The 21,946-nt window shown below is 40.9% G+C and overlaps 1 protein-coding gene and 1 long non-coding RNA gene across 9 annotated transcripts; one reads left to right on the top strand and one right to left on the bottom strand.

The window, feature by feature from the left end:
- Positions 1–3,442: 3,442 nt before the first annotated feature.
- On the top strand, positions 3,443–8,150 carry LOC101713126 (uncharacterized). 2 transcript variants are annotated; one of them, XR_015451436.1, is made up of 4 exons: positions 3,443–3,806; positions 3,913–4,092; positions 4,179–4,298; positions 4,905–8,150. It is a non-coding gene; the product is annotated as an uncharacterized LOC101713126 (long non-coding RNA). The 2 variants fall into 2 exon arrangements; XR_002397208.2 differs by having other exon boundaries at positions 3,913–4,298.
- Positions 6,271–17,316, bottom strand: LOC147827977 (serum amyloid A-4 protein-like). 7 transcript variants are annotated; one of them, XM_087211579.1, is made up of 5 exons: positions 17,151–17,316; positions 16,638–16,732; positions 9,921–10,059; positions 9,755–9,831; positions 6,271–9,553 (listed from the first exon to the last, which is right to left on the bottom strand). In XM_087211579.1, the coding sequence occupies exons 2-5, from the start codon at positions 16,726–16,728 to the stop codon at positions 9,501–9,503; spliced, it is 360 nt and encodes a 119-aa protein (XP_087067705.1). In that variant the 5' UTR covers positions 16,729–16,732; positions 17,151–17,316; the 3' UTR covers positions 6,271–9,500. The 7 variants fall into 7 exon arrangements, with proteins under 7 accessions (XP_087067705.1, XP_087067703.1, XP_087067704.1 ...); XM_087211577.1 differs by having other exon boundaries at positions 17,100–17,300; XM_087211578.1 differs by having other exon boundaries at positions 17,082–17,289.
- Between the last annotated feature and the right edge of the window lie 4,630 nt (positions 17,317–21,946).

Below are 21,946 nucleotides of genomic sequence, written 5' to 3'. Positions count from 1 at the left end.
GCATGATCTCACTCTGTGAACTCCAAAAAAGTCAAATTTACAGAAGTAGAGAGTGGAATGGTGACATCAGAGGGCGGCATGGGGATAAAGTGGAACAGGAATGCAGAGATATTGACTAAATGTAGAGTCTCAGACAAGAGGAGTAAGTTTCTGAGACCTATTGCATAGTATGGTGACCATAGTTAATAATAATACATGAGATTATTTCAAAGAAAGCCCACTTATACAGGCGCTCCAAGCTTCCTGAGAGCAGGACCTCTGCCCTTGTTGATCCTGTAGAAGGCGGTGCCTTCCCCACACTCAGGCAAGGCCACTGCTAGGACCTGAGCGGTTTCTGCTCTAAGCAGCTCCTCCACTGCCCCGCCCCTGGAGCGTAGGAGAACACAGTCCATTGAACTGCAGGTGTCATGAAGGAAACCACTGACTTCCCAGAATTATGTACAATCCTAAGCCACCTATCAAACCTGAAAATAATCATTTGAGAGATCAAATCTACAGTGTTTTTCGTCTAGTTAACTGCTAAAGGCTCGCACCTGCATTCCACAGCTATACACCAAATGCCGCTGGCCAAGGCCACAGACCAGCAATCAATGGGCAGCAGAAACAGCTCCCAGAAGCAGACAGATTCCTCCCAGAGCCTCACCTAGAGCTGAGTCTGTGTCCCCTTTCCTGGTTCAAATGGGCTTAATGTGGAGGCGCTGTTGTCAGACCTCGATCTCATCAGTTCACAGGACACACCATCTACCAATCTGGGTGACACTCATGAAGCACTTCCAGACCTGCTGGAGAGAGTGGCAAGGCAAAGGAGAAGACTGGTTTAAAGCAAGGGGGAGTATGTGGAGGCGATGAATGGCAGTGTCTTGTGGTGTAACACATTTATTTAAACACACGATTTTTTTTTACATTTTTAAACCATTTTTATTGAACTATTCTTTTTATTGAACTATTTTTAATATTTAGATGGGAGCAGCTGCCCTGAACTGAGACAAAGCCATCAAGAATGTTATTACATTGAATACTCAATGTAATCCAGTATGTTTTTGTACTTGGAATATAAACTTTTGACATTACATAATCAAGCAAATAGTGGTGCATACTATATAATTCAAAAAGACTATGTATTTCTCATTAAAAAATCATTTTGCAAGTGGGTTCAGCTTTATCAACAATTTCATTGACACATTCCACACTTCATGCTATCAAAATAAAAAGTGGTCTCAAATTAACTTTATTATTTACTGACATTAATGAATACTATTCAGGGCTATAGGAATTGAAGTTTAACAATTTACAATATAAGCGGCAATAAGTTACTGATACCTGCTAACAAATTTTACTCAATCTACATACATCCATGATACACTCAAAAAAGACATTTTGCAAATTTCAATATGCTAGTTTATATGCTGCAGTGCAAAAGAAGTGACACACTAATGTTTCCTGAGTTTTAGGAAATTAACAATTCTCTGACTACTACTCTGAATTTAAAATAGGCTCCTTGTTATACTAAGCCATGTCAAAACTATACAATGAAACTAGGTTTCTGGAGAACTGAAATGATTGATCAGTTATGGTAGATTAGGGAGATGAAAAAGTTTTGGAAGCAAAAATATGTACAACACTACAAAGGGTATTATGGATCTGCATAAACACTATTTTTTATCACACCTCGTGTAAGAAAAGAAAATCACATTTTGCTTTTTTAAAAAGTAAATTTCAAAATAAAATGCAGCACCAACTAATAAAATATGTTTTAACAAGGCCTTGTGATTGAGTACAGTGTATTCTTGGTCTGCAAGGATAGGTTAGAGCCGGTGACGTAGCTCAGCGGTTCCACCACCACCTGCCTGGCAAGCACATGGTCCTGAGTTCGATCCCTGGTACCAAAAAAAAAAAAGAATAGGTTCACACTAAAAATTCATTGTAAATCATCACATTAAAAGCCTGAAAAGGGCCGGGGACTTAGCTCAGTGGTTCAGCCTCCTGCCTCGCAAGCACAAGGTCCCCTTTGATCCCCGGTACCAAAAAAAAAAAAAAAAAAAAGCCTGACAAACAATGATGTATTGCCTCAATTGATTTTCAAAAAAGCATTTTGAATAGGCTCAAGACATGATTAAATTTTAAAAACCCTCTAGAAAAGCACACATCTCTTTTTAAATTTTTTAAATTATCATATAATGAAGATGTTTTTGTTTTTTGGTTGGGGGGGTTGGTACCAGGGATCGAACTTGGGTCCTTGCACTTGCCCAGCAGGCGGCGAAACCACTGAGCTAAATCCCCAGCCCTAAATTATCATCTAATAATTGTACGTATCTATGGGGTCAGTGTGACATCTCAGTGCATGCATGCATACATTGTGTTGAGAGCAAGTGAGGGCGATTTGCGTGCACATCAGCTTAGGGTTTCTTTTCAGTGTTGTTCTTCCTCATCTCAACATTGGAATTCCAAAGAGAATGGGAAGTAGATTGTTGGGTTTTTCATCCTCAGTACCCAGCGCCCAGGAGAGTGCCTGGAGCATAGTAGTTTGGGTGGTTGCTGTTTTTCTTGTTGTTGTTGAGACAAAGTTTCACTATGTAGTTCAGGCTGGCCTCGAACTTACTATGTATCCCAGGCTGGCCTCACAGCAAGGCCCCTGCCTCAGCCTCCCAGCTGCTGGGATTACAGGCGTGTATCACCATGCCTGGCAACATAGGAGATTTAATGATTCTTAGTTGAATGAACATGTTCACTGGTGAAAACTTCAAAAATGCAAAACAAGTATAAATACAAAAAATGAAAAGCAATACTAATTTCATCAGCCAAGATTGGGGGAAGGAGTGAGGAAGACTGTTGTAGAACCTTCACGTTTGATCTCAATTTATTTTCTTCAATGTAGCTTCCATATATGAACACATACATAAACACAGGGGGGCACAGTACCTATCACTATCATATTTGAGGTGGGGGAGGCAGAGCTGGGGGTTGAATGCAGTGAACTACCAGTGAACTACACCCCCGGCCCATATATTCTGCGTTGTTTATTTAAGAGTTTAGGGTGAACAGGTTTCCTTGTTATTACCTTTAGCTACCACTAGGGGAAAGATAAATTGGTGGAAGTTTTTGAAGGCTGTTTTTGGAGAGTACCAAGTCCAGCCCTGCACACAAGTACACAAAGATCAATCACATACATGGCAGGATTTTCCCAGGGCAGATCATACGGGAACAAGGCACTCTGGGACCAACCTAGAGTTACCTTAAACTCCCCAGTCCTTCCTGAAAAGGACCTCTCAGAAAATTGTACTTTGGGTCATTGACTGGAATCCACCAGAAACAAATCTGTGTGTAAACAAAGTATATTGTTTTCTCACAGGGGCCGGGATTTTCCTTCCCATATTTAGAGATTTCAAAACATGAACTGGAAAGTTAGAGGACTGAAAGAGAGCTCCCTTTGCACCAATGTTTGAAAAGCAGGCTGCTGAGCGATCCTTTATTCCCGTTGCTCACAGCTGAGGACAAAGAGGTTCCAAATACACTTGCATCTTAGAAGAGCATCCAGGAAATGGGACCCGACCTCACAAGCTCCCGAGGCTTATAAAGAGAGAGCAGTGCAGGCCTTCAGCAGCCAACCCCTCCTCAGCCCCATCCTATCCTCTGGTGCATACAAGGAGAGGACTGAGGATGGGGGTGGGAGAGAAAGCAGTGCTGTCCACCATGGGGAGTATAGGGTCGGTGGAGATAGGTGATCCTTTCATATGGACTGGAGGTGCCGAGAAGAAAAAAGATGCATTCTCAGGCCCCAGCCGAGGGCACATCGAGCTGCCCAAACGGTCAGCTCATCCTCCCACCCTGGTCCAAGCAGAGGGGGTGCAGGAAGAGAGTTCCCGAGACAGCAATTCTGATGAGCATTTTACTGCTTGTTTCTTTCTCATCTAGGGATTTCAGAAGGATGGTGCAGTTCATGCCGGCAGTTGCGGGGTGGCGGTAGAGTGTGCCCAGAAAGAAGATGGGGGCTACCTCTCACTCATCTCTGCCTCCTGGGCAGGAAGAGAAGAAGCCCCCAGCCGTTCAGCCTGAAGCAACCCCAAACTGGGGTCAAGGTAAAAGCTGGGCCAGGTGAGGCAGCAGCTTACCCAGAGAGGGGTGGGAGACACGGACGACTGGAGGACCAGTCATGGAAATGGCTGCTCCTCTCTGGGGAGGTTCTCCGTTTCTGAGGAGGCAGATGTGAACCGACCTCAGGAGCAACAGTGCCCACCAGCTCTGCAGAGACTCCATGTCGGCAGGGAATATCAGCAGCAGTTAGGAGCGCATCGAATGAGGTGAGGCCAGGATGACCCTGGAGCTCCCCTCCCCTGGGACCTGAGGCTGGCAGGCATGGTGAAAGGACACTTCCCATTCAATTCAGGGGCAGGAGGCACAGAGGTCTGAGCTGTCACCACTCCAAATGTCCCAACTGCAGTCCAGCCAATGACAGAGGTTGGGAGTACTGTGAAGTTGTCGTGTAAGGGCTTGAAACAGGACTGCAGTGACTTTTAATAATCAAAAATGACCCAACTGCTAAGGATAGAGCAGACAGTTTATATCACCACAGTTGAAAGTGGAGTTGAGGAAAACAAACCACCTGAGGTTTAAAAGCCCCCTAAATTAAGACTTCTCTCTAAGCAGATTATATCTGGGTAACATCATTTGCAGAACTAAATTATTTTAGTCTTGTTTTTAACAAAGCATAGCTTTAGGGGCGGGGATGTAGCTCAGTGGCACAGTGCCTGCCTGGCAAGCGCAAAGTCCGGAGTTCAATACCTGGTGCCAAAAAATAAATAAATAAAATTAATTAATTAATAATAATAATGCGTTGCTTTAGGTTACATACTTTATCTGGATTTATCAATCATGCTTTTCCATGCTCTCCCATCTTGCTCTTCCAGGCTCCCTGCTTCATCTAGAACTTTTGTGAGTAATGCATTTGAGACCAAGGAGCGGACATTAGGACGGCAGCCCTTTCATCACTATTAAGCACCATGAGGAAGACTCTGACGTGATGAAATGGCACAAGTCCTCCAACTACAAAATTAACCTCCAACTATAAAATTAACGGGTGCTGCCCGTTTGCTCCTTGGAGCCAGTCTTCCCTTCCTCCCTTTGCTTTCTGCTTTAGGAGGTTGACCTGCACAGACTACATTGACCATGCCTTTGCCCCTGACTTCTGGTTTGAGGTCATGAGGTCATGAGGGTGGGACCACCATGATGGCATTAGTGGCTTTACAAGGAGAGCAAAGAAGACCTGAGCTAGCATGCTTGCTCTGTCTCACCATGTGATGTCATCTGCCACGCTATAATGCAACGAGGAGACTCTCACAAGATACCAGCATCCTGTTCTGGACTTTCTAGTCCAGAAATTAACCTCTGTTCTCTTATAGCAACAGAAAATAGGCTAAGCCTTAGGTAGTTCCACAGAATCTGGAATTTCCTGCCTCACCAAAGATGTGCAAGCTTTCTAAAGCCATAAGTCAATTATCCAAGGCTAATTATAGTAAGTGAACAGATTCCGTGTCCTACGAGAAACATTTCCTATACATTAAGTACATGCTATGAGGCATGTGGTGGCCACATGCTTCGAGGCCAACTGACACATTCCTAGGAGAGTCTTTTTAAATTTGTGATGAATATCAAAAGGTTATTATTCCTTCTCAGCAAATATAATGGGAGAACCTGTATAGGTTTAAATTTAAGAAGCATATTTTGTCATTTCTAAGACATACATTTATTGATTATTGTTGGGGTCCCCTCGGTGGGAGACTGGAACCTGAAGACAGTATCAGACAAAACCTATTAAATGAAGGGCACGGGGGACCACAACTCTTGGAGTTAAGGTGAGGTTTATTGGTAATATCCTTCTTTTATACATTTTTCTGTAGGATACATCAATCATTAACAGTTTACAATGCTAGTCAACTAACCACCAGTTATATCTATGAGTACATAAAACATCTACAGAGCCATCTATGCTCCTTTAATCTTAGTGCATCTTATCTAAATCATCCTGGCTACTTAAAGCTTCTAAAAAGTTAGCTATTCTTATCTAGTCCTATACCAAGCAAATATTTGAGAGTCTTAAGGGACCACAGTGGAATGAACACTGTGAGACCGACAAACAGCCTTCTGAAGTTATCTTTAATTTCTCTATCTGGGCCTGCCACAGACATCAGGACAATCTGTCTTCCCAAGGCTGTCCGAGGGCCTGAGAACTTCTCATATCCTCCATAGGTTATAATCTTCTTAAATTAGGATATGTTCTTTTTTTTTTTTTTTTTTTTTGGTACCGGGGATTGAACTCGGGTCCTTGTGCTTACGCAGCAGGCGGCAAAACCACTGAGCTAAATCCCCGGCCCCAATTAGGGTATGTCTTAAATTCATGTATAATAACCAGCTAGAATTCAGAAAATTTTTGTCAATGCTTTAGGAATACTCAAATAAATTTGTTTTCCTTTTTGTGTATGCAGAAGAGTAATGTAAGATAAAATCTGTGTCAAAGTAAGACTAAAAGAACTTTTTCATTAAATAATAGACTCTAAGTGATAACAAAGCATTATGTCTTAGTTTAATCGGCAAGATGTTTTTCTTGGTAGTATATAAATAATAGTGCATTTTTCAGTCTATTGTATCTTGGATTCAAAGAAATGGTATGTCTCAGAGACTGTTTTCCATGAACTTGCCTAATAGAAACACAATCAATACAATATTTTGGAAATTCAAAATACCTATTCCTTTCTCCCAGGCTTTTGATCAGATACTATTATGACTAGTGGTTTATTTATACTTGGAGTTCATAATTTTCATTTTTATGAGAGAATGTACAAAGTGTTGCTAGAGAAAATAGAATTTTCTATAACAAAGTAAAATTGTGTGATTTTGGCTGGCATTTCAACATAGATTTGAGGATAGACTTAGAGTCATCTCAAAATGACTCATTACCACTTTCTGTAGGCCAGGACTTGTCTCACACTTCCATACTTTGTACAACTAAACCCTCCTCCCAGATCTGTTGGCTTTTAAAGAGCACGTCTACTTCATTCACTCATTTTAGCACGTATTTATTGAGCATCTATCTAAACTGGGAGCTATAGTAGGGATTGTGGATACAAAGATGACGTATAAGTTAAGATAGGCATGATTTTCACCTTTAGCTTCTTAAATGCTTGCTCTACAGATAAATAAATAAGCAAATGTACGGAAGTGTGCTGAGCCCTAGGAGCAGTCACATACAACAATAGCAGGTACCTCTTGCCTCCCTCAGGTACCCTGTCCTCCATCTCCAATGTTCTGCTTCCCTGGCCCCATGCTTTTCACCTTTATTTCTTTCTCAGAGAAAGAGCTGTTTCTACTCCCTTTGGGGTTAACCTGCCACCTATAGGCTTATCCCACTTCCTCTGGCTTCCACTTGCCTTTGATGCAGCAGTTAGCTTTAGAATCTCCCTCTTCATTAATGCCTTCCTGCTACTTGAAATTCAATTGACCTACTTTGAAAAGAAAACTTCGGCTTTACTAAATAATGCATTCATTCATATTTAATTGTACTATAGCGGCATAACTCAGTTCCTCTCTAGAACAGGAAGTAGAATTTTATCTGAACTAAAAGACAGTGAGAATAACATTAAGGAAAATTAATGTGAGAGGTATTCTTAGGGAAAATGAGCAGACTAATTAAAAATTGAGTCTGGGTAGGCGCTGATATTGTTAAGAAGTAGAGTCCAAGATGGCAGTTTCTAGGCTAGGACTTGTGGGATTAGGCTTCTGAAAGCAATGTGCCTTCTAAATATGGAAAGAGGTTGCTGGGAGACAAGATCTGGAGCCAGAGAGTTGACAGGTGGCAAATGATTGGGCAGAGTGGAGTCTGTACACAGAGAAGCCTGGGAACAGCAATAAAATAACCAGAAAGCCTGGGTATGACAGAAAAAAGAAGTGAGGGATAGGGAGGGATGTCTGATCTGTGTTATGAAAAAGATTCGTGGGAGGGTGTCCAGGACTATGTCAGAACCACAACTATAGTCATTAAGGAATCCAGCATGGTGGTCAATGCTTTCCCAACATAGGCTTACTCAGGAGGAACTGAGTCTCCTAAGGGCTGTGGTGGGGTCATGTGAGGGGCATGCATAAAATGGTGGCTAAACTTGCTTGTCGACTTGATTGAATTGAGAAACACCTAGGAAATGAGTACAACACGCTTCTGGTATACTGTGTGCTGGTTGTAAGACCTAGGGCCTTACCAAACGCTCTGAGGAGCTGAAGTGGAGCACACCCGGGGATCCCAGCGGTGCCTCCAGAATGTAAGACCAAAGGCCTTACCAAACGCTCCAAGGAGCTGGAGTGGAGCACACCCGGGAAGGAACACACCGGCCATGTTGGGAAACAGACCTTTATTAGTCTGGCCAGATGGCACTCCCGAAGCAAAATAGCTCAGAGAGGCACCTGGCTCAGAGTCCGAGGTTGTTTTATAGGGGGTTGGGGGGGGGTTAACATGTGGATTCACAGAAAAAAAAGAACAAAGGTTAGTTGCTCATTGTCACATGCTGATGTTCAGCAGACATCCTGACTGACAGTTACGACCACCCTGTTTACAGATTGTCCTATAGATACTGGGCCCCGGGACATTTGGATTTAGGGCAAACAGATGGCTGAGTAACCTCGCCCTATTACTGATTGTCCATTGTCCCGAGGCAAACACACTCCAACCATCAAATTTACAACAGAATCTAGGGGAGTAATTAACTTTAGAATCACACAGTCCCACACTGGTGTGTCTGTGAGGATGTTTCTAGAAAAAATTGGCATGTGGGACAGCAAGCCAATGGAGAGACCCATGCTGTGGGCGTTTCCATCTAATTGGGTGGGGCCCCAGATGGAACAAAAGCAGAAGGAAGATGCCCATTGTCTCCACCTTTCTGGCTGCCATGAGCTGAGCAGCTTTGTTCTGCTACATACCACCACCATGATGTTCTACCTTACCTTGGACCCACAGCAATGAAGAGAGCCTACCATGGACTGATCTCTAAAACCATGACCCAAAACAAACCTTCCTTCTTTAAATTATTATTCTCAGATATTTTGTCACAGCAATGGAAAGCTGACGAACACACATCATTACAGGCCAACTGGGGGTTCCTGTACCACCACAGTCATAGGGTCATCCTCAATGGGGCTGTTTGTCTTCTGTGCAACACCAAGTGGTCATTCTTCCTAGAAAGTCCATCTCAATGTTCCCAGTTTCCACCAACAAATTCTTTGACACATAGTCATTGGGCATCTTAAGTGTCCTGTACCAGTTCCTAGGGCACAAGGCCCAGGGACACTGTGTCAGGGGGAGAGGTGTGTGGTTCCCAGCCTAGTTCCCAGACAGCATTAAGAACAGTGAGTTCAGTACTTCTCAGGCAGGCCAGGTGGTCTGAAGTGATTGGGGTCTTTGCCATATCGGCCCCATTCCTCAGCTTTCTGGTTGGACTCAATGTTTTCTGATCCATAGTTGCTCATTCCATAATAAAACCGGTTTGAGATGCCCTGAAGGTACTTCCCGGCATTGCTGAAATGCAAGGAAGGGAGACAGAAGATGAACCTGATACCTGACACAGCGCCACCTTTTCATCCCCCTCTGCCCTCCCTCTCAAGGAAATACTGAGAGGAGGCTGGAGAAGTCCTGGGGCACAGGGCGAGCTAAAGTACCAACCCTCTTGGGCAAAGACCTAAATCAGCTGGTTTTTTCCGCACCCTCCTCGGTTCTCACTTTTTCTTTGGGGGTGAGAGAAGACATGTCCCTGCAAGTCCTGCTCTGGCTCTGCAGACCACCCCAACCCTGGGAGCCTAGGCAGGAGGTGGAGGGGTCCTGGTAAGAGAAGTGAGGCAGCGCAGCTCTGCAGCCCTTCTCTGGTATCCCCAAGAGTACGTGTTACCTGAGCACTTTCGCAGCCCAGACCCCACCAGGTCCCCTTTGGGCAGCATCATAGTTCCCCCGCGCATGGAAGTATCTCTCTGAATTTGGGTAACTGGCTACTTGCAAGTTCCAGTAGGCTCTCCACATGTCCCAAGACCCTGGAAAGGAAAGCAAATGACAAAACAAATCTGGTGACATATTGGAAAAGTCGAAGAATGAAAATTTTCTACTGATTTTAAAATTTTTGACCCTTGACAAAATAATCTTTTGAAATCAAACATGTAGAGAAACGTTCCTTCCAGAAGAGGGCGTCCCTAGGTAACTGGAGGTAACTGTAATGGAGGTATTGCTCAGTGAATTGGGCTGCATGGGCTTGATTGGCAGCTGTGGTGCCCTGGATTGCCTTATGTGGGTCTGTGTGTGCCATGTACCAAGAAGAGGCAGGACTATCATATTGGGGATGGAAAAATGGAGAATAATAGTACAGATATAAGATCCAGGGACCATATGAAGAATGCAGCCAGAAGAGAAGGAGAAGGCACATCTACCATGGCTCATAAGAAGAAAGCAGAGTGGCCACGTATGGTGGCACATGCCTGAAATCCCAGCACTCTGGGAGGCTGAGGCAAGAGGATCATAAGCTTGAGCCCATCCTGGGCTACTTAGCATGACTTTGTCTCAAATTTTAAAAAGAGATTTTAAGGGTTTGGGATATAGCTCAGTGCAAAGGGCCTGGATTCAATTCCCATTATGTCAGAGAGAGAGAGACAGAAATGAAAGAAGGAAGGGAGGGAAAGAAAGAGAAAGAGAGAAAGAAAGAAAGAGAGAAAGAGAGAGAGAGGAAGAAAGAGAGAAAGAAAGAGAGAGAGAGAGAAAGAAAGAAAGAAAGAAAGAAAGAAAGAAAGAAAGAAAGAAAGAAAGAAAGAAAGAAAGAAAGAGTGAAGCTCAGCCAGTCCCAGCACCCGGAAGGAAGGTCCCCCGCTGCCATTCCAAGCTCTTAGGATAGAGAAGGTGAGCCGCATGGGTGCCAGAAGCACCACCCCCCCCACCCCCGGTTGAAATGAGAAGACACATAAACAAGCCTCAAAAACAGACTTCCAGATCACCTACAGCAACCCCAAAGGGAAACGAGATGGAACAATCTGATACTCAACCACCTGGACTCTCTGAACTGGCAACCAAAGAGGATCTGGGAAAAATGAAATCAGAAATAATTACTCAGATAACAGCAAAGATTTTGCTCATGGTGCAAGACATGATTAATAAATCTAGAGAGGACAGAGATAAAAAAAAATAGAGGATCTGAGGAACATGATGGAATCCCAACATAGGAAACAAATGGAATCCATAAAACAGATACAAACAGGTTTCCAAGAGATTAAAAACTCCATCGAAAGTCTGCGCAGCAGAATGAACCGATGTGAGGATAGAATTTCACATGTAGAAGATAAGATTGCAATTAGTGAGGAGGAAAAGAAAAATTACTTTAAAATTGTAAGGGAACATGAGAAATCAATCCAGTAGCTGCTAGACGACGCAAAGAAGCATAACATAAGACTGACTGGAGTCAATGAAGAAAGAGGAGAGAGTGCAGATGACATAAAAAAACTGTTCCCAGAAGTGATGGCAGAAAACTTCCCAAGGAGGGGAAAAGAACTTGACATACAGATAAGTGAGGCATATAGGACTCCAGCTAGCCTTAATCAAAAAAAATCTACACATAGGCATATGATAGTTAGGATTCCAGAAATCCAACAGCAGAATAAAATTCTACAAGCAGTGAGAGAAAAGAAACAAATCACATACAAAGGAAAGCCCATCAGAATCCCAGCAGACTTCTGAGCGCAAACCCTCAAGGCAAGAAGAGCTTGGAGTGATGTATTTCAAGCCCTAAAGGAAAACAGCCTCCAACCCAGATTGATGTACCCTGCACAACTATCTTTCAAAATTGATGGAGAAATAAGATACTTTCATGATAAAGAGCACCTCAGGAACTTCATGAATACCAAACCAGCACTCCAAAAAATTTTAGACAATACCCTAGGAAAAGACAATGAGGATCACAACCCCAGGAAACCCAGCAGAATGAATCCATTGGGCGTGACAAATTAAACGCAAAGGGGGAGAATCCAACAAAAAGAAAAAGTCATGACAAGGCTTTTAAAACTTTTGACTTCATCTCCCTAATGAGTGTATAATTCAATCTTATTATTGTACTGGTTAGTATTTTTCTGATTCTAGAGTTGCACATCATTCCTTGTGCTATACTGGCTATTTATCATCTTCTGTCTACATTTTAATTGGGTTGTCTATTAATGAGCTCTAAGAATTCTTTATATATTCTGCTCATAGGTTATATGCATTGTAAATATGGTCTGCTTAAGGACTACTTTTCATTTTAATGATGTCATTTAAAGTTCTAAATTTTGATGGAATCTCATGTATCAATTTTTTTTCTTTTATGCATCATGTTTTTTGTATTCTAGGTAGTTCTTGCCTACCCTGAATTCATAAATATTTTCCCTTATAATTTCTTCTTAAAGTTTTATACTTTTAGGCTTACTTATTTAGGTTCATAGATCCCTTCAAGTTATTTTTATGTATGGAAATAAAGGGTTGAGGTTAATTTTTTATATATGGATACCAGGTGTTCTAGTGCCGTTTGCTGAAGACACTATCTCTTCCTCGGCTCTTGAATCGAGTTTATATTCTATAAAATGCTAATGTTAAATAATCTTTCAAAACACAGTGGACCATATATGTGTGGTTCTATTTCTAGATTCTCTGTTTTCTTCCAATGATCTATATGTCTTTCCTTACACCAACACTGCCTTGATTACTGCAGCTTTAGAAGAAGTCTTAAAATTGGGTGCTAAACGTCTTCCAACACTGTTTTTGTTTTTGTTTTTGTTTTTGGCTTTGCTGGGTCCTTTGTACTCCTACGTAACTTGTAAATTTCAATATCCAGTTCTTCATTTATAGCAAGTATACACAGACCTGAATTTTTATATATACCTTGTGTTTTCTAATCCTGCTAAATTCAAGTACAAGTTCTAGGGGTTCCTAGAGATTTCCTAGTATTTTCTCTGTAGGTGATCATTTCATCTACATATAAAGATTTTGCTTCTGCTGGGCCAATCCTATCCTAGTTGTGTCATTTTATTGCCAGACTATTTTGGTTTAGACCTATGTTTCAAAGTCTAATGGACAGATGAAGAGTAGGCATATATGCCCTTGTTCCCCACTTTAGGGAGAAAGCATTGTATCATCTTCATTCATAGAAGGAGTTTTTGTTGGAAGTATGGAGTGCATGTCTTTGATCTGTTGAGAAGTTTCTGTTCTACTTCTAGTCTCCTGATAGCTTTTACCATGAACAGCTGTTGAATTTAGTCCACTACTCTTTCTCCAACTAGTGACAGGATCATATGGCTTTCTCCTTTCCTCTGTTAAAATGATTACTTTTGGGGGTGGATCTTCCAATGCTGAACCAACACTGCCATCCCTATAATAAAACCACTTTCTACATACTGCCAGATCTGACTTCTAAGAGTTTGTTTTGTTAAACAAATTTCTATCTATGTTCATACTTTTTTCTTCTATTATCTTTATCCAGTTTTAGGATTAGCACAATGTTGAGTTCCTAAAATGAGGGGAGAAGTGTTCCTTCTTTTTTCTGCTTTAAATGTTTGATATAATTTATCAGTTAAAATGTTTATGAGCCTGCTGTTGTCATATAGGTAGGTTTTCAAGCTAGGAATATACTTTCTTTAATAGGTGCTATTCAAATTTTATATTTCCTCCAGAGTTACTTTCATTAATTTGTCTTCTAAGTTACTTCTTAGAAGTTATCAAATTTATTTCAAAAAAGATTTTTGTAATATGCTTTCTATATCCTTTTAGATTCTGTAAAATCTGTGGTAATGTCTCCTAGATCTTAATATTGTAATTTTAAAAATGTACAACTGATATTGTGTAACAGGAAGAAAAGGTCTAAAAGAGCAGGGGAATTGGAAGGGGTAGGGGCAGGGAAAAAAGGGAAAGGAAAAAATATGAGAAGAGGAAAAAAATGGAAACAAGGTCTTTGCAAATAGGAAAGGGTGGAGTGCGTGAAGAGAGGGCAAGGGAAGGGGAAAAAAATAAGAACCAAGAGACTCATGTAATGCTATAAGATCCCAATGATGAATGTAACTGTATTTTATATGTAAAATGTACCAATAAAGTTAATGGGCAAAAAAAGAAAAAAGAAAGAGAGAGAGGGAGAGAGAGAGAGAGAGAGAGAGAGAGAGAGAGAGAGAGAGAGAGAGAGAGAGAGAGAGAAGAAAGAAAGAAAGAAAGAGGGAGGGAGGAAGGGAGGTGAGAAGGAGGGAGAGAGAAAGAGGAAGGGTGATCAAAGTACTTGAAAAAAGTCCTTTTCCTGTTATGGAAGCTAAACCAACATATGCCTTACAAATCTATAGTTCTATTCCTGGTTATGTATCCTCAACCAAAATGAGAGCTCATGGCCACCAAAGTTCATGTATACAAATGTTTATTGAAGATTTACCCATATAGCCCAAAGCTAAAAAAATGTTTAAAAGACTAATTATTTAGCAGTGCAGAATAGATAAGCTGTGGTAGAGTTATACCATGGAATACTATCTGGCAATAAAAAAGAACAAAGTAGTGTTACACACAAGATGAAAGAATCTTACAGTCATAATACTGAGTGAAAGACAGCCAAGTACAAAAGACACCATGTGTATTTCTTTTATTCAAAGATCAAAAGCAGACAAAACTAATCTATAATGAAAGAAGTAAGAAGAGGGGCTATCTTTGGTAGGGTGATTAACTAGGAGAAGGTATGAGACATCCTGCTATGGGGCTCCACATGCTCTACCTCTTGATTTAATGGTGGTAAAATGGGTGTTTATATATATATAAGTTTGTCAAGTGGTACAATTAGCTGTATGTAAGTTACATGTTATTTTTAAATTTTTAAAAAGAATGGTGGAAAAATAGCTGTTAAAAACAGGCTAAGGCAGGTCTGTGTGCAATGTTCAGTCAATAAATATTTTTTACTCCTACTATGGCCTATCTTAAGGACTTCTTTAAACAAGCTCACTGGGACAAAAGAAAGCTCCGGTGGGCAGTCTTAATTATTCTGTTATCTCTTTTCTCACCATTTTAATGTATTAATTATTTTGTGTCTGTATTTCTATCAAAAAGTTTATCTCTGGCATGACGTTAAGGGCTATTCTTTTTCAGATACATGTTTAATATTCATTCAGTGATTTTCAGATTGCTTAGCAAGCGCTTTCTTCAAGCACTCAACAGCAAAATCTGACAGTCTTTCTCACTGATGTTTAAAATGGATTTCTATTCCACCTCCCCTCTGATATTCTGTCTCAGTAGCTGTGAGAAGAGGCTCAGAAACGGGATCGAACTCATGATCTTGCACTTGCAAGGCAGGTGCAGTGCCACTGAGCTAAATCCCAGGCCCAGAAACTTACTTTAAGACAAATACACCCAGGAGGTTTAAATGCTGGTGGACCACACAACAAATTCTGAAATATGTTGACATGAGGAAGATGTTCTTTACTATATGGAGAAAAACTCAGCAACTACCACAACACTCTTTTTTGTTTTGTTTGTTTTTTAAATATATATTTATTGGTATATTTTAGGTGTACAATTCATTTACATTTATCATTGGGTGCTTGTACCTGTACCTGATGGATCTTTTGTTTTTTTGTTTTTTCCACAACACTCTTTTTAAAAAATTATTATTTAGATACTATCATTTTTTAGAAGCACATGAGGTCTAGGAATGAGCTTAGTGGCACAGTGGTGGCCTAGTATGAGAGAGGGCCTGGGCTTGACTCCAGCAACACACACACACACACACACACACACACACACATACTCACACACACCCTCTCATGCATGCACGCATGCACGTTCATGAAGTTCAAGATCGAAACTTAGACACATTAAACTGAAACTGTATAAAAATTCAAAAGTAGGGCCTGGGATTTAGCTCAGTGGTTCCAGTGCCTGCCTTGCAGGGGAAAGGTCCCGAGTTCGATCCCCGGTACCAAAAAAAAAGAAAAATTCAAAAGAAAAATTAATAACAACACGTGAAGTTCTAAGTGTTACAAAACCTGACAACATAATTTTCCCATCTTGACAACTGGCCGATAAGCTTCATTTCCCATCAGGAAAGACAGTAATCAGTTTCCTGGCCCTACCTTAGCCCGACATGGCTAACGGGTGAGAACTGGCTCTTTGTACTGCATGGCTGCAATTTCCATTGTAGAGCTGAATCTCCACGAGCTCTTAGCCCAGCCAGTGGCCAGTTGCCTGGGACATGGTGGAATTTTTGTGTGCAAGTAAGGTAGGACATGGCATTTATTCAGTCATGAGCCCCTGGGGATATATTAAATTCACAGTTACACTCTGAGGCTGGGCAGTCTGCCATCTGTGAGCTCCACAGTGGAGGCCCACCCTGAGAATCCTGATCCCTCTGCACACAACACCAGCAGTAGAGGTTGGGCCCACATTCCCTTTGCCCCTTGGTAGGGAGACCCCATGGGAAGGTGCCCAGTGAGACCACTGTGAGAGAAGAAGGGGGCTCAGAAAGCACACTCCTCATCCATTTGTGGCTTCTCTAAGGAGAACCCACATCCAGCAGGTACGGGGTCTCTGCTCGAGTGTATTGTGAAGACAGCTGGATATCCACCAAGCTCCGGCTCCTTACCTTGGGCAGCCTCCTTGAAGAAGGAGTACCAGCCATCACTGCTGACTCCCAGGACCAAGGAGCAGAGAACAATGCCAATGCAGAGCCTCATTGTGCTGAAGTAAAAGAAACAGTAGTCAAAAAGACCCTGTCTGAGGTTTTAATTTCAGAGACAGCCTTAGAATCACTACTGTATGAAAGATTGAAGTGGGTTTTAAGAAAAACCACAAACCCTTAGTTCTCAGTCAGAGCTCTAGAAAAAAATAAGAAGGTTCCAAAATGTTGCTGGTCTGTGGCCCAAATGCACCCAATAAAGCAAACTAAAGTCAACCAATAAACACCTCCTGAGTTGCTACTCTGCTCAGCACTGACCCCGTGAAGACACTGAAAACACAATTTCTTCCCACTTAGAATCTGCCAACTACACAATAAAATGGATTGCAAGAGTGAAACAAGAGAAATTACTTCCAGGAGAAGCATCACCTGTGATCCTTTCTCCATCTGAAATTCCAGGGGAAGGGAGGCTGCTGGTACCTTGCTGCCGTGAAAAGCCAGCTGGAATCTCCTGGCTTCAGCGTTAATAGGAAGACAGGTCTTAAATCCAACAACTGCTTTGGCAAAATCCCTCTTGCTTAATCCTTCTCAGCAAATACCATGAGTGTTGAGTAACAGTGTCTCCTTATCCACAGTAGTTTTCCAAATCAGGTCATGCAAATTATTTGTTTTCTGGCAGTCTTTCCTAAATGCCACCTCCCCCTTTCAGTCTCTTAGTATCACAGAGAAGAATTGTATTTGCAAGATCAAGTATAGGGGAACATGAGTCTTTCTCCCCTTTGTGACTGACCGTTCTCTCCTCTTTTTAGGAGGAGGTTTTCCCCCAAAATTGTACATAGATATTATGTTCCATGAGGTAGTCATATTATTAGCAAAGTAGATATCCACTTACCTCTTGTGACTTTTCTCTAGGGAATGTAAGGACTGAGGATAAGCAAAATCTGCCTCTACCAGTCATAGGATGAAGTAATGATTCTGGAAGAATAGAGGAAAGAAAGGAATAAATAGGAAGATCAATCATGAGCTAGGCAGACTGACTTGGATGGATGGATGGATAGTTGATAGATACATAGATACATAGGTAGATGGGTAGATAGATAGATAGATAGATAGAAAGAATTTCCCTTTTCACAGAAATATATGTTGTTCTATTCTCTTTAAAACTTATGTCTTGGTGGTTCTTCCATATCACATTTGTTGCTTTTTTTATAGCTACACACTATTCACTACACACTGCGTGCATGAGCCATAATTTATACAAAACCGATGACGATTTTGACTGTTACCAATATTTTGTTGTTGCAAATTATGCTGCATTTATTAACCTTATTTATAGGTCTCTGGCACGTGTACAAATATAACATGTCTCTAGAATAAATTCCTACATAAGAAATTACATGGTGAAAAGGTATGAGACTTTATACATTTTCGTGGACATGCAAATTATCTTCCACGAGGTAATTTAACAATTCATGAGGAAATTCTAACAATCTGCACCCCCACCAGAAACAAGAGTGCTTGGTCTCACAGCAACTCTCGCACAGCACCCTTGCCAAGCCTTCAGCTTTGCAAAATTTGGGTAAACGAAATATAACTCAGCATAATTTTTTTTGTACGGGGATCGAACTCAGGACCTTGCGCTTAGAAGGCAGGCACGGTGCCACTGAGCTAAATCCCTAGCCCTAACTCGGCATAATTTTAATTTACACTTCCCTTATCATGAGTTTGGTTTTACATCTTTCTATATGTTTAAAACCCGTTTGCCTTTTCTAGGCATTATAAATTTATATCTTCATATAAAAGTCGTCACTTTCTTATTGGTTTGTGGGACTTTTATTTATCATTTTGCAAGAGGCTTTTTAGGGAAAATGAGTACATTTTCTATCATTGAGTTATAAATATTCTTTCCAACTTGTTATTTATCTTTTATTTTGGGGGGGGTCATGTTATGCCAAAAAGCTTATGTTTTTAATTAATATTTTCTTTAGCGTCTTCTGAATTTTGTGGTATACTTTAAATGACTTTACCCATTTTGAGTCTTAAAAGTATTTTCCATGGTCGCTCCAGATATCACTAGTAATAACATATTCATTATTTATTTATAAATGTTAGGTACCGCTGATAATTCTCCTAGCATAATCTATTCAGCATGTTTTCAACTTTATGTTATTTCAGATGGCCACCTCGTAGTCCCAGTCCTGTTCATTGAATAGTCCATATGCTACTTACTTCCCTGATGTACAACCTTTATCAAATACTGAATTCTCATATGTAACTCTGAGACCTTTGGTGCATTGACTAGTTTTTCTATGTATGTGTCAGTAGTACAGTTGTACTTATTCAGCCTCTGTTCAGTGTTTTAATTGCTTTTATTGCTCTTCTTCTTCAGAAGTAGTTGAGGTTCTTTTCCAGTATTTCTTCTAACTGCTCATTTTTGTATCCAGAAATATTATTGTTTACATAAAACTGTGTTGCCCGCCTGCTTCCGCTATCTTCTTGTCCCTGTTAATATTTCAGTCGAAATGTGGAGTGTCCAGTCTTCCTATCACATCTCCCGTCATTCTCTCTACACCGGTTCCTCTTGGTTCTCAGGCCTCTCTTCCTCTGTAACTGTGTTCACTAGATCAGCAATGACCCCACATTGTCAAGTCAGAGGCCAGTTTAGCTATAGCTCAGTAGCTACTGACGCTACCAACTGACCAACCACCCCATCATTAGGGGTTCTAGAATACCAGCCTCTCTTGGTTTTCTTTCCCCAGGAGCTGTGCTTTCCAAGTCTTCTCTGCAGATTCAACTTCTGGTAGATTTATAAAAGAGTGAGACTAGAATGCTGGACTCTGAGTCCAAACTCGAAAGGCCATGAGCTTTTAGTGGTGGTTGTTTACACTGCCCTCCATCACCTGGATCACAGTAAGCTCTTAGTAAATATTTGCTGACTGAATACATGGAAGAACATTCCTGAATGTTTTAAATATTTCTTAATTCAATAGCATGCTTTAAAATGACAGTTAGCTCAATGTGGCTATACCGTGAGGCATGTGAATCAAAGCTGTAAGAGATAAGGCTGAAAAGATTGGATATCGTATTAGGGTTCTCTAGTGAACCTCTCCAGGGTTCATTCTGACTATCTCCCTCTCAATTATGGGAATTATGAGGAAATGGCTGAAAAGTCTCATGGATCCAGAGACCCAGGAAAGCTGAAGAGGTAACACGGTCTGAATCTGAAGGCTTGAAAACCAGAGGGACCAAATCCTAGTCCCAGGGCAGGAGAAGATGAGATGTCTCAGATCAAGCAGTTAGGGAGGAAGAAAATGGGACTAAATTCCTCCTTCCTCCGCCTTTTATTCCATTGCAGCTTTCCAGGATTCTATGATGCCCAACCATTGGGGAGGGCAATCTATGTTACTGAGCCCCCAATTCAGATGCCAATGAATATCATCCAAAAGCACTCTCATACACCCACCCAAAATAATGTTTAATCGGGTCACCCTGTGGATCACTCAAGTGGATGCATAAAATAAACTGTCCTAGAGAACAAGTCAGTTTCTAATCTTTTCTAATGGAGAAGAGCTACAAACATGTTATTTCTTGCAGAAGGAAAGAAGATCATTAATACCAAGCGTATTGGTGTATTTGAGCATAGATTAGGTGTGATGCTATAAATCATAAATTTCGGGCTAAACACAGCACCTTCTTCTTTGATTTAAACTTTAATGTTTTTCATATCACAGACTTTAAGTGAAATAATTTGATCATTTAAAGACTGAAGGGCTGGGGATTTAGCTCAGTGGTTCTGCTGCCTGCCTTGCAAGCACAAGGTTCTGAGTTTGATCCCCAGTACCAAAAAAAAAAAAAGAAAGAAAGACTGAAAAATGAACTTCTATATCCAAGCTTTATTTCATCATATTATTTTAGTAACATATACTATAGAATTTTATATATATGAAGTGTGATCAAAAAATACAGTGAATCCTTAAACCTTTTCTTTTTCTCGATTCATTATAGTAAAAGACACATTGCCATTAGCCGCCCTCAAAATACTCCCCCACAATTTGAACACACTTACCCGGTCATTCTTGGCACTGTCTGAAGCAGTTGTAGAATCCTCCTTCATCAGTATCTTTAGCTGCACTGTCATGGCTGCCTTGATGTCCTGAATCAATTCAAAACATTTACCTTTGTTAATCATTTTGACCTTGGGGAAGAACCAGAAGTCAAACAGTACCACATCTGTTGAATAATGTGGGTGAGGACACACTATAATATTTCTATAAGCCTGCCTTTCTATTAGATGGCATTCAGCAGCAGCATTCACCATATTTGTATTATACCCTGTAAAGACTCTCATGGAAGAGGACTTCCAGAACTGCTTCAGAAAGTGGCAAGAACAATGGGATAAGTGAGTTCCAAGGAAGGGGTTCTCTTTTAAGGGGGGGGCCAATGGCAATGTATCTTTTACTGTAATAAATTTTGTTTAATTTAAACATTACCCATATATTTTAATCACACCTCATATATGAAGGCTTGGAAAGTTTGATTTATTTTGCTATAAAAGACATTCATTTCTCTCATCTTCCTTCCTACCCCTCCAAACTAAAATTTCAGTACTTGTAATACATATCTAATTGTGCACATCCAAATATAAGCATTAGAGTTTTTGACACTTTTTGCATCATCAGATTTTACTACATTGAACCTTAACCTCAACAGTACCTTGAGCTTTCTCTCACTAGCCCATCTGAGCCCCCGTTCCTGTCAGCATATGCATCTTACCTATGTCTTATTTTGGAATATACTCAGCTTCCTACTTTCCAAACCTCCTTTACCTTCTGATGCAAACTTTCTATCAACAATTTTCTCTCCTACTTGATAACTCATTTGTCTTTTGCCTGTAAATATAACTATTATTAACTTTCTCCCCTTAAGAGTCCTCTTTGCGGCTGGGGATTTAGCTCAGTAGTGCTGCCGCCTGCCTCGAAAGTGGAAGGTCCTGAGTTCGATCCTCGAAACCCCACCCAAAAAAGAGACCTCTTCGCAAAATAGAAATGCATGTCAGTTATTAACTTATTTACTTTAAGCCACACATCTACTTCCCTTGTGCCTTTTGTGGTACTGGAGCTGGGACTGCTAAACATTTCTCCTTTGATGACTGTGCGTGATGTTCATCTTTGTCAGAGGAGGCCACTAGAATAATGTCTCCATTTATAAGTGCTATCAATTCAGGGCTCAACCCTTACGACCTCATTTAACTGGAATTCCATCCTTCCTCCAAATAG

This window comes from Heterocephalus glaber, unplaced genomic scaffold (genome assembly GCF_053883595.1).
Source record: "Heterocephalus glaber isolate CG9 unplaced genomic scaffold, H.glaber_assembly_v1.0 deba00001428, whole genome shotgun sequence".
In the NCBI taxonomy this organism is placed as follows: domain Eukaryota; kingdom Metazoa; phylum Chordata; class Mammalia; order Rodentia; family Bathyergidae; genus Heterocephalus; species Heterocephalus glaber.
This window is presented reverse-complemented; position numbering and strand designations above follow the sequence as displayed.

What these genes read in the sequence shown, in the direction of transcription:
- LOC147827977 (XM_087211576.1), bottom strand. Translation starts at nt 16,728, where the DNA reads ATGAGGCTCTGCATTGGCATTGTTCTCTGCTCCTTGGTCCTGGGAGTC. An exon ending in CTTCAAGGAGGCTGCCCAAG is followed by an intron (nt 10,060 to 16,637) that starts GTAAGGAGCCGG and finishes TTTCCTTTCCAG; the next exon opens with GGTCTTGGGACATGTGGAGA. An exon ending in TGGGCTGCGAAAGTGCTCAG is followed by an intron (nt 9,554 to 9,920) that starts GTAACACGTACT and finishes CTTGCATTTCAG; the next exon opens with CAATGCCGGGAAGTACCTTC.